This window comes from Pipra filicauda, unplaced genomic scaffold (assembly GCF_003945595.2).
Source record: "Pipra filicauda isolate LSUMZ 115617 unplaced genomic scaffold, ASM394559v2 scaffold194_size2289513_pilon, whole genome shotgun sequence".
NCBI lineage: Eukaryota > Metazoa > Chordata > Aves > Passeriformes > Pipridae > Pipra > Pipra filicauda.
In genome coordinates, this window is record NW_024104303.1 from 1,042,070 (window position 1) to 1,053,285 (window position 11,216).

Below are 11,216 nucleotides of genomic sequence, written 5' to 3' on the forward strand. Positions count from 1 at the left end.
CTACAGATGTCATCTATCTGGACTTCTGCAATGCCTTTGCCACAGTCCCTCACAACATCTGTCTCTCTGAATTGGAGAGAGGATTTTATGGGTGGACTGTTTAGTGGGTAAGGAATTGACTGGACTGGTTGCATTCAGAGAGTATGGGTCAACAGCACAATGTCTGGATAGAGATCAGTGATGAGTGGTGCCCCTAAGGGGTCTGTATTGGCACCAGTATTGTTTAATATCTTCATCAGTGACATAGACAGCGAGATCAAGTGAATCCTTAACAAATTTGCATGTGATATGAAGAGCCAAGTGGTGTAGTTGACACACCCAGGGGATGGGATCAGGATGTTATCCAGAGGGACCTGTGCAAGCTCAAGGAGTGAACCCACAAGTTCATGAGGTTCAACATCTCACGTTGAACGTCTCAGAAGGTGTTCACAAGGCCAAGCACATGGTACTGTACCAGGGTAAGAGCAACTCTCTCTATCAATACAGACTGGGGGATGAAGGGATTAAGAGCTACCCTATTAAGAAGGGGTTTGGGATATTAGTGTTTGAAAAACGGGACAAGAGCCAGGGCATTGTCTTGGTCACAGGATGTCCTGCCACAGTATGTCTATAGATTGCCAAAGCAGCAACAAATTAAGAAGTGACTCATAAACAGGCATTACCATATTTATTTCAATGCAAAACTAGTTTAGTCACATATTACAGGGAATTACTATAACGCCCTAGTCAATCTCTTCTTGGAAAATGGCTTAGTACAGGAAATACTTGTTCATTTCTGCTGATTAACAGTCAGAGCAAAAGTACAGTAATACTTAGATTACTTTTGTTCTGCAGTGCTTTGCTGTTTCTTTCCTAAATGTTTTAAGTAAACAGTAATCCTTTGGAGTTTAAAAGGTTCTGAAAATAATTATTTCATTTACTGCTATCCATTGTTTGTTGAACTTCAAATTCAGGGTCCATACTCAAGGCTCAGCTGTTAAGTACAGAACATTGGGCCGTAAAGCAAAGCATGGTTCCCATCACAAACAGTTTAGAAGCTGAAGCACAAAATACAGAAGTCTACAGGGATATGTACTGCACAGTCATGGTAATCCCACCATGACTACTCTTCTGCAGGTACCAACATGTGTTGTTATGTAAAGGAGAATAGCCAAAGGGAATTGATGGGACTTTCAGAAGACTGATTTCACCACACATTGTGAAATGCCATCAATATGTGTCCTCATATCCTCTTTTGTTTCTCCTATTGGAAATTGCTCATGCGCAAGTTTATACCACACAATCATGTTACTTTAAGGAACACTGGAGGACTGTGCAACCACACCCAACACTTAAACCTCGCCTTGTTGGACAGGAAACGTCCTGGACTGTGGTATTCCAATAGGGAAAGGCTCAGTAGCTCAGGCCTATCTGTCCAGCTGTGTCCAGCTCTGGGGCCCCCAACCCAAGAAAGACACTGACCCGTTAGGTTGAGTCCAGAGGAGGGCCATTAAGCTGATCCCAGGGCTGGAGCAGCTCTCCTATGGAGACAGGCTGAGAGAATTGGGGATGTTCAATCTGGAGACAAAAAGCTCCGAGGAGGTCTTAGAGCACCCTCAATTACCTAAAAGCTCCTTACAAGATGGTTGGGGAGGGGCTTTCCTCAAGGGCATGTACTGATAGGACAAGGGGGAACGGCCCTAACCTGAAGGAAGGTGGCCTTAGCTGAGGTGTAAGGCCGACACTCTTTCCTGGGAGGCAGTGCGGACGCTCCATCCCGGGAAGTGTTCAGCGACAGGCTGGACACGACTTCGAGCAGCCCGGCCAAGTGGAAGCCCAGGATCTCCACTGCCCCTCCCGCAGGGCCCCGCTGGCCTCGGCCATTGGGGTGGGGGCAGAGCGCGCCCCCTGCCGGCGGCCGCGCTCACAGCGCACGGCGCGCGCCGCCGCTCCCGCCCTGCACGGCCCCGCCCCCGCAATGGCGCCCGCCCCGCCCCCTCGCGCCTGCCCGGGCCCCGCCCACTATTTGCATAGAGCGCGAGCCCTCCCTCGTCTCGCGGCGGCAGCGGGCGGGCGGCGCGCGCGGCACGGATGAGGCGCATGCGCGCGGTGGGCGGGCGCTGGGCCGGCGGCGCGGCGAGGGGGGGGCGGGCGGCGCTCGGAGCCGCCGCCGGGGGCGGCCGGGCCGAAGGGGCCGCGGAGCCCGGGGAGCGCGGGGAGCCGGGCGGCGGCCGGCAGGGCTGGCGCGGAGAGTCGCGGGGCTCGCCGCAGCAGCTGGCGGAGCGGTACGCGGACCTGGCGGCCAGCCACAGCGAGGCGCTGCGGCAGCGGGAGGAGCGCGAGTGGCACAACGCGCGGCTGCGCCAGGAGAACGTGCGGCTGCGGCTGGAGAACCGCCGCCTGCGCCGCGAGAACCGCTGCCTCTTCCGGCAGGCCCTGCTGGGGCCCGGCCCTGACAAGCCCCCTGTCGAGCCGGGCGAGGAGGCGGAGGCCCTGCGCGCCCAGCTGGCGCGGCTGCAGGAGAAGCACCGCCGGGCCCTGCGGCACCTGCGGCGCTGCCGGGCCGCCGGCGGGCAGGAGGCCTCGGGAGCCGAGGACGGCGAGTTGGATGAGCTGCTGTTGGAGGAGGACGAGCAGTCGCTGGATAAGAAGAGCCTGGTGCCGCCCGTGTAGGCGGCCCCGGAGGAGGGGGCGGCGTTGCTGGGCCCTGCGAGCCCTCCCTGCCCACTCTCCCTCTTGCCTGTGCCCCCCTGCCCGCCCGCCCTCAGTCGAAACAGGTTCTTCCCAGAAAAAGGATGGGGGAGGAGTTCGAGTTTCTTAGTCGTTTTTCCTGATGTATATCCAGGAAGCATTGACCGTGATCTAGGAGAACCGGGTTCATCTGGGAAACCGATGCTTGGAAGACGAGAGGAATGCTTCAAAGCAGCTGTTGTCATGGAGAAAAAAACCGCACTGAAGAGAACAGATGATCTCGTGTCATCTCACAGCCGTGAACTGTGCTTCCTTTGGGGACCAGATGTGGATCACCTTTCTTTGAGTTAGTGACTGTCACGTAAGCTTCAAGAGCCATGGAGACTGACTAGTTATTAGTAGTCTCTGTTAGGAAAGGGCATGAAGGATGGCGGAAACCTTGTCACTACTCTGGTAGAAGTTGGTGATTATTTGAACTATGAATTGCCTTGGACACTGGCTGCAAAACACTATTTGTATTTTTAATGATGGACTTTGTTCACTATTACATGACTATTGATTTGAATTTCACATTTTCACACAAAACTACAGCTGATAAATAAAATTATGATACACCAAATGACTGTTCTAAGTGTGATTTTTAACGGTTATTTTGAAACTGTAGATGAAATACCCTTCAGACCACTGCAGTGTGCCTTCTCAAAACCCAAAGAATTGGTTATTTTTTTTAACCTTTCTTTTTTTAATCTTTTGACCTTAACTATTTATTATTTGATAGGAAATTATTTTTCAGATCTGTGTTTCATAAGAAAACTTACTGTTTGAAAGAAACCATTTTAAAGAACTGGGACATAGGTTGATTTTGTAATGTTCCCTCGCTTTTTATTGTTTTTGTCATTTAAAGGCTTTCTGATGCCTTCAATTTTGAGATTGATTTCTTAAATCTCTAATAGCAGGTCTGTTTCAGCTTATAGTCAAAACTAATGTAAAAAGATGAAATTTCATCATTTGAGAAAAGTAGTTATTTCTTCACATAACGTCAGCATAAGTCTCCTATCATAAGATGGCTGTGGTGCTTGTTAAGTATGTGGATCTGCAGCCTCAAGTGCATTCTCAAAATGGAGAAACAATTTGGCACAGAGCAGTTGATACCTCCTTAATGAGAAAGTGTGGGTGGTGATGTTTTGTTGTATTTGGTTGGTTTATAAACAGATATTCTCAACAATATTTGCTAAATGCTCAAGAACTACAGTTCCAATCCAACAGGGTTGTTCTTACCTTATTAGCAGTTTCCAGTAAAATGTGAATACCCAAGAACAAAAATAATCTCTCAAAATAGGGTGACATAAGACTGTATGGAGATACTTAAAAACATGATTGTGTCAGGCATCTTTTTCAAGAGTTACAAGTATTGAGCACGTGCAAAAGAGATCCTGGACTTTTCTGATAGCATATACAATTTTTTTTTTACTAAACTTCTGGGACACTTGCGTTAAATGGAGTTTTTTTGTAAGAGTACTAAATATGCAGGTTTGTATAAAGGATTCCTTTTTTTTCTATATCTTGGCAAATTATAAAGCATTTGGAGATTATAAAATACGAGGGGGAGGCAACGTGTTTCAGTAAGATTCAAATTATTGTAAAGAGTACCAAAAAAAAAAAATTTAAGGTATTTCCTCACATTGCTGCTTCCAGATGAACTGCAGTAAATAATTCCTTGATTCAGTCAAGGAATTTGTGAAAGTTTCATTTAACCAATTATCTGATCTGGTTGTTGTGTGTTTTTGAGAGCAAAATGTAAATTTAGGAAAAGTCTTTAGTGCAAAAAGTAATACTTCCCTACATTGTCCCCCCAAGTAATGGTTTGCGGATGGTGGCTTTTCTTCATGACACACTTCCATGATCCTTGGCTACAGGAAATGACAAATACTGAGACTTACAGGAAAGGTAAATATCCCTTGGGATATAACTGTTCACACATCAAGTCTAGGTTTGTCTGTTTGACTAGCTCTAACAATTAGGAGTTTGATATCACAGGCATGTTCAGCCAAACCCCCTTAAGTTGATGTTTGGTAGAAAACAGAGTATCTTTGGAATTGCTTGATAACAGCATCTATACATCTGAAGTGCTGGGAATAGTGGTACTACAGTTCTGTGAAGAGCTACTTTTGGTTAAGGTGTGTTTCATTTTCTATTGTTGTGTTTTCTGTCCGATAAGCAGTCAAATCTTGAAGGTCACTTCTTACAAATCTTCAAACAAATCTTGTTTTTAGTTCTGCTTATCACATTCTGGACTAAGGATAAGTATTTGTCCTCTTTTTGTTCTGATTGTTGTGGTAGTGTCTCCCATGTTTCACTGTCTTGCTGTGTTGAGCCTTTCTTCCTCTGGCCTGCCTGAATGCTGCATCCCTGGAGTTGAAAGAGAGTGCATTGCAGAAAAAAATTCGTACAATATACTAAACAAGCAGAACTCAGAAACGTGCTGTCCTGTCCTGTTGTACCTTTTTTTTTTTTTTTTAATAATTTTAGCTCTTTTCTTCAAAATAATTCCAGTTGTATACTGATAATTTTCAAAACTCTGAATTTCAAAGCTGTATGGTTTTTTGTGGTTTTGATTCTAGGTTTCAAGCACCTATGTCTGCATAGTTATTTGGAAACAGGAAAACAAACTTTGTTTTGTTGACACCAATTTCTGAATACAGGTGGATTATTTTCCTGTTTGAAAATAGTTTTGCTTATCATTAACTTTTACTGCATAGTATTTTGTTTTACACTGAATCAGAGTTCTGTATGGGAGTGATTTTGTAGAGTAGATGTGCTTGGCTAAAAAACAGGTAAGTTTTTTATTAGAGAATGGATTGAATTCAGGTTTGGATTTGATATTTGCATGTTTTGCTTTTTGTTCAGTTTTGTATATTTTTTTCCTCACATAAATACATAGAAATATAACAATATATAAAATATTAGGCAATAGTACCTTCCTATTACTTTGTTAAATTGCAGTGTTTAAAATCTCAATACATAGTCTCTTAACTTGCTGTGGCATACATAAATTTATAGAGGCGAACAGAAGCAAAAATCTTGTAGCCTTTCACTTCATTGCTAACAATGCAGTGAAAGGCTACAAAAGAATTATTTTCTTTTTTTTCATAAGGAAGTGTTCAGTCTTAGCTGCAGCCTTTTCCTTACCCTTCTGTCCTGTGCCTCATGTTAGGAAATTATTATGAAATACATGTTAAAAAGCTATATGTATGGAAGCTATATTAAAACTGTATTAAAATCTTCTGGGTCCATGTGTGAATTTGATGACAATTACTTGAAAACACATATATGTGAATGGAATGGTTTAATGTTGGTGCCATATTTCATCTAGATTGTATTGCTCTTTTGGGGCCTAATTTAAGTTTCATTAAATATTGCACTCTGAAGGAGTCTTTGTCCACTGTGCTCATCTTGAATGTGTTAGGACCTTGCAGTGCTTTAGCTGCCCACAGAGAATAATGAAATAAATGTCTTTGTATGATAACCTAATGCCACTCAGCTACCTTCCTACCAAAGTAGTCATCTGTTACTCCTCCCTTTCCATCTATCTCATTGTGCTCAGTATCCCATTTTGAGTTTGTTCAGTTAACACCTTTGCAAGGTGCAGAGAAAGCCTCTGTTCCAGAGCTGCAAATGATTTAAAGTAGTGGTTTAAAGATGAATTTTTAGCGATCACAAATCAATAAGGCCTTTCCTGTATATTTTTAAGTGATAACTGGTATCTGTATTATCATACTGGGAAATATAGGTGTAGCTGCCCTGGGAACATTGTTCTGTGGAATATCCAGATTGCATTTACTACCACATCCCTTCAGAAATAAAACCCTGTATCATTCAGAGAAAAATAGCAGCATCTGATTATAACAATCTTTTTAAAAAAGCTTGTAACTGGTATTATTTCATGACTTTCAAGGCCATTTGTTTGCTCTTTGTTCTGTCAAAAGCGTTCTTTGTACAGTCATAATGTAGTTGTAGCAGAAAAAAAGATAAAAGGCATTACATTTAGAGGGCATAAAGAGGCTGATTTAGATCTAGCTTTATGGGAGGGATTACGGTATAAAGCTGGGAAGATGGGAAAATTCGTTGGATAGTCCAGAGAAAGAAAACATTTTTAGAGAATTATTGAGGAAAGATGTGACCATCAAGTAACAGCTAATGGAATTATTATATCCATATATATTGATGTATTTTTAATGAATAAAAGTATTGAATGCAAAGTTTGGATAAAGTAAAAGATTAGCATTGAGAAAAAATTCAACTGTGTTGTGCACTGGCATGTCTTTGAAGTGAGGGCAAGCTTTGGAGAGCTGCTCTGCAAACAATCTTTAGCCCCTGCTGAGATTACTAGCAGTGGTGCTCATTAAGGTTAATTTATTTCATGTGAAAATTTTTGAGGGCTAAAAGATTGAGCATCTCCCTTGTATAAATGCTGCAGAATTTTCAATGACTTCAGGTGCTTCCCATAGTGTTTGCAGTCTATCATCTAGACGAGTACAGCTCTTAAGCACCCTGTGCAGTATTGGTTCAATAGCAGAGGAATGAGCCACCACCAGCGAGCAGTATCCAGGTGCTGTGCTTTGACAAACTCACTTCTAAGAGCCTGACCCAACCTGATGCTGATTAGTGTGTGAGAGCTCAGGGCATACCCAGAGGTGAGGTGGCTGCAAAGTGATGACTGCCTACAGAAATACAGGGCTACTGAAATGACTGTGTTTGTGCATGAATTATAAATACTTAGCTGTGTCTGTCTTTCTTCTCCTTATTAAGTACGTGATAGTGTTGTCTATTCTGTGGTCAGAACCACGTCTGTCTAGACATCCGTTAGTTGTTTCTTCATGTTGAAGATGGTTAAATCATTCTACTTAGCTACTAGAAAGCCTCAGTCCCAGCTGCAGCTTTTATGACCTATAATTTTGAATTTTGTATTGCTTTTCATTCAGAAGTGATGGTTTGGGGTTTTGGGCTTTTTTTTTTTTTAATTTATCAAAAATGTTACCTTGCTTTTACACTTTGAGGGAGTTTTGTTGCACTGCACTAGTGAGAAAGAGACATTTCAGGGTGTCTGCTGCGAAATTATTTGGAATCATAGCAGTGTACTTGACATGTTTTCCCAAAGACTTAAAGTCCCTAAGTAAGATGCAAAAAAAGCAGAAGTTTTCAAATAAATCCTGTGGAAGATTTTGCTTTTCTTCCGGTTTTAGGTTTTTTTTTAGTGATATAAGAGCTAACACTTCAACAACAGTTAGATATTTTATTACTCTGCATGGTAAGTATAAGTAACTGGATATACTTAAGGGCTCCGGCACATAAAATCAAAAATAAGGCACTAAAAGCACCACTGATGCTCAGAAATCTAAATATAAGATCCTTACTTCACAAAGCAGTCCTGGAAGACTCTCTTCCTTTGTCAGAGAAAGGTTTTTCCTATTTTACTTTTTAAACCTCTGTTTATTGTGAAAGAAACAGCTGCAAAAACAGTGTAAAAGTCAAATTTGACCCTGTATGTTTGAGTCGTGTATGGCAGTGCTGAAAAGAGCACGAGCAACTGGAGGAACATGCATGAAAAGCTGCTCATCTCCTGGATGTGCGTAGATGTGCTTGGCTAAATTTTAATAGTCTTTGGCTTGGATGACACCTGAAGAGGGGATGAAGTGGAGGGCTTCAGCTGTCAGTCAACACTGTTGCTAGCCTTTTCTTGGTAGTACCAGACAACCTTTTGTTTGTGTTCTGTATGAGAGAGTTTTATTTCAGCTTTTATCTGAAGAAGCTTTTATGTTCTCTGTGGGCATTTCTCCACCTCCTCAGTAGCTGCCGCTCAGGGCAAAATGAAGACTCTTGCAAAATCTCTCTCTGGCCACTTAAGGGGCCAGAAGAGTGACTAGAAAAAAAAAATGAATATACCTAATTAAAGAACAGATGGGAGTATTTCTGACCATATGGGCAAGAAGCCCTTGTTGTACTGAAATTTCCATGTAAAAATGCTAAGAAAAATACTAGACTCCAGAAAACTGGTGTAGGGAAAACTGTTCCAATGGTGCAGCAAAGTTGCATACAAGCTCTTATAGAAAAGGAAGCTGTGTTTATTTCCAAAATTTAAAACAAAATTAGTTTTACTCATTCAGATTCGTGGTTTCATAAGGAAAAACTCATAAGTGCTGAGATATATGTGTCTGGTAGTCCAGCCCCAAAACATATGTACCCTGGTGGTCTCTAGGCAGTCCTTACATGAATCCTTGGTGAGATGTAGGAGAATACCAGTGTACAAGTATGTCTCTCCTGGGTTTTTAGGTTGGTTAGCATATACTGCCTTTTTATATAGTTTTCTGTACCCTTTATGAGCTGACTGTAAGCAGTGTCTCCATTCCACCCCAGTAAATTATCAGGGTTTTGTCTCCTGGCCTATGTGTCCTGAGAAGATGCACATAGATGTATGGTGGGGTCCATCTGACCTGGTAATGTAAGTGCCATTCTTACTGCTCTTTTGTAATTTATTCCTTTTATTTGTTCCCCCACGCAGACTTTTTCCGTTCACAGAACAATTGTGACTTTTCTGTTACAGATCTCCAGAGCAGATTCCAGTGTGCTGGGAACGCTCTGCTTTGGAGTGGACTGGCACGATGAGTAGTTTTCAGCTGTATTCAGGACTGCATTTGAAGCTAATTTATTGCCTGCTCCCAAATACAGGGAACCAATGAATGCACTGAACCCTCAAACTACAATCACATGAGTTTAATTTCTGTTCTTTGTACATTAAACTTTATCAGGAGCTCAAAGATTTCCCTTTCTGTGTGCCAAGTAGCGCTGTAATCTCAGAGAAACTGAGTGTATTATTGTGTTAACCCATGCTTACTGCCAAATAGGATTGGAAGTCTTTATGTTTCCCCACGTGTTAAGCTATTCTGAACAGCTTGTTCAGTACCAGTTTCACAAAGCAGTTCTCAGGCGTTAGACACAATGCAAAATATAGGAAAGCTGCTGTTTTATCAAGAAGAGTCTCACATAACAACTTAAAGCTTATTCAAGATGCGGCTTTGGGCCTTGGCATAAAGAAAATAAAATTCAATCTCTCACTTTCTAAGAGCTTATTTGGCTTTGATAGTGGGAAACTGTTTTACTGAGACACTTCTACACTACAGAAAAATTGAATGCAATGTGTACGAGACAGAAAGGAGGCATTTTGCTGATTTGCATAAGTAATTAAATTGCTGTATGACAGAAGCCTCAGTTCAGTGGGAATAAGGGGGCTGGGTTCTCAGACTGTCCTTCAGAGAACTACTGCACAGTGACTTCTGATGGTGTTACTTCTTAATTGATATATTAATTCCTATGTTTTCTTTTTTTTCCCCTTCGTAGTTCCTACCTTTAATTCCCTTTTAATAATCCTATTTTAAATTTTGCTGAGATTCATCCATATTTTTTATTTGTAGGGAATTTTTAATTTGTCTCTCTCTTTAGAACTCCTGAGAGAAAAGAGGTTCACAACACATACAAGTAATCAATTCTTTCTTTGAAAGATTTCCACATATTATGGGAGTATACTGAAAAAATAAAGGTTACTTTTTAGGATAACAGAGCTGTTACCCTCTGGGTGTTGACTGACAAAGCCAGCAGACTGTTTTTCTTACCATTATTTATAAATAAAGTCCTTACTATCACTACTGATTCCTTAGGAAGAAAAAGAGAAAGATAAGTTTTTAGGAGCTTTTCCTGTGGAATTCAAAAATGTGTAATTCTGCCCATAAGGGAACAACTAGCCAAAATACTGTTATTGACCACTCTTCTTTGCACAAAATGAAATAAGACAGAGACCAGGAAAGCTTCCAGTCTTTCTGTGTGAAAGCTCGTGGGTTTATATGTATGCGTAACTGTAACACGTGATAAAGCTTGATCGTGCACACATGATCTTGAGTCTCTGCAATCAGTTGATGAACTTAACTAATTTTTTTTTCCTCTCTAAATGCAGCTATAAAAACTTACTTTGTCTTTTTCAATGCTATGTCTCTTCAGTGGCATGATAGTTTGGTACATTTGTGCGGTCTCAGACTTTTTACACTAATACATTTCTTTTCAAAACAGGTATTTTAATAATTTAGATAGCAGATGTCCAACTAAGAAATTTCTTTTCAGCTAGTAGCATTAATTTTGCTAAATTAAATTCATGTGATGATGCAGCTTCTGAGTAACCATTGATTATTTGAAGGCAAATGATTAAATGCAGTGTAGTGGAGCTATTTCCATGGAGTGGATTAAATTTCTGGTAATTAAATTGTGTTTGAGGCTTTATGTCTGTAGTTATACTCAACTCCAGCTTGGATTTTTTTTTTGCTTTTGTTTTCATTTTTTCTCTTCTTATTATGCACCTGTTGTTGAACATTGATTCTTTTAGGTACTGCTAATGTTTTGGGAGACACAGGGAAAAAGTCACCTATTCATACAATAGTCTTTTGCAAGTCAGCGTAAGTAATCCTGTGAGAAAAGCCAACGAAATTTGCCCCTTCTGAAGT

The 11,216-nt window shown here is 41.5% G+C and overlaps 1 protein-coding gene across 1 annotated transcript; it reads left to right on the forward strand.

Moving 5' to 3' along the window:
- The first annotated feature begins 2,040 nt into the window (after positions 1–2,040).
- TUSC1 (tumor suppressor candidate 1) lies at positions 2,041–3,292 on the forward strand. Its single transcript, XM_027715167.1, has one exon. The coding sequence runs from the start codon at positions 2,071–2,073 to the stop codon at positions 2,650–2,652; it is 582 nt and encodes a 193-aa protein (XP_027570968.1). The 5' UTR covers positions 2,041–2,070; the 3' UTR covers positions 2,653–3,292.
- Positions 3,293–11,216: the final 7,924 nt, after the last annotated feature.

Excerpts from the sequence above, each read along its gene's own strand:
- TUSC1 (XM_027715167.1), top strand. The coding sequence starts at position 2,071 with ATGAGGCGCATGCGCGCGGTGGGCGGGCGCTGGGCCGGCGGCGCGGCG.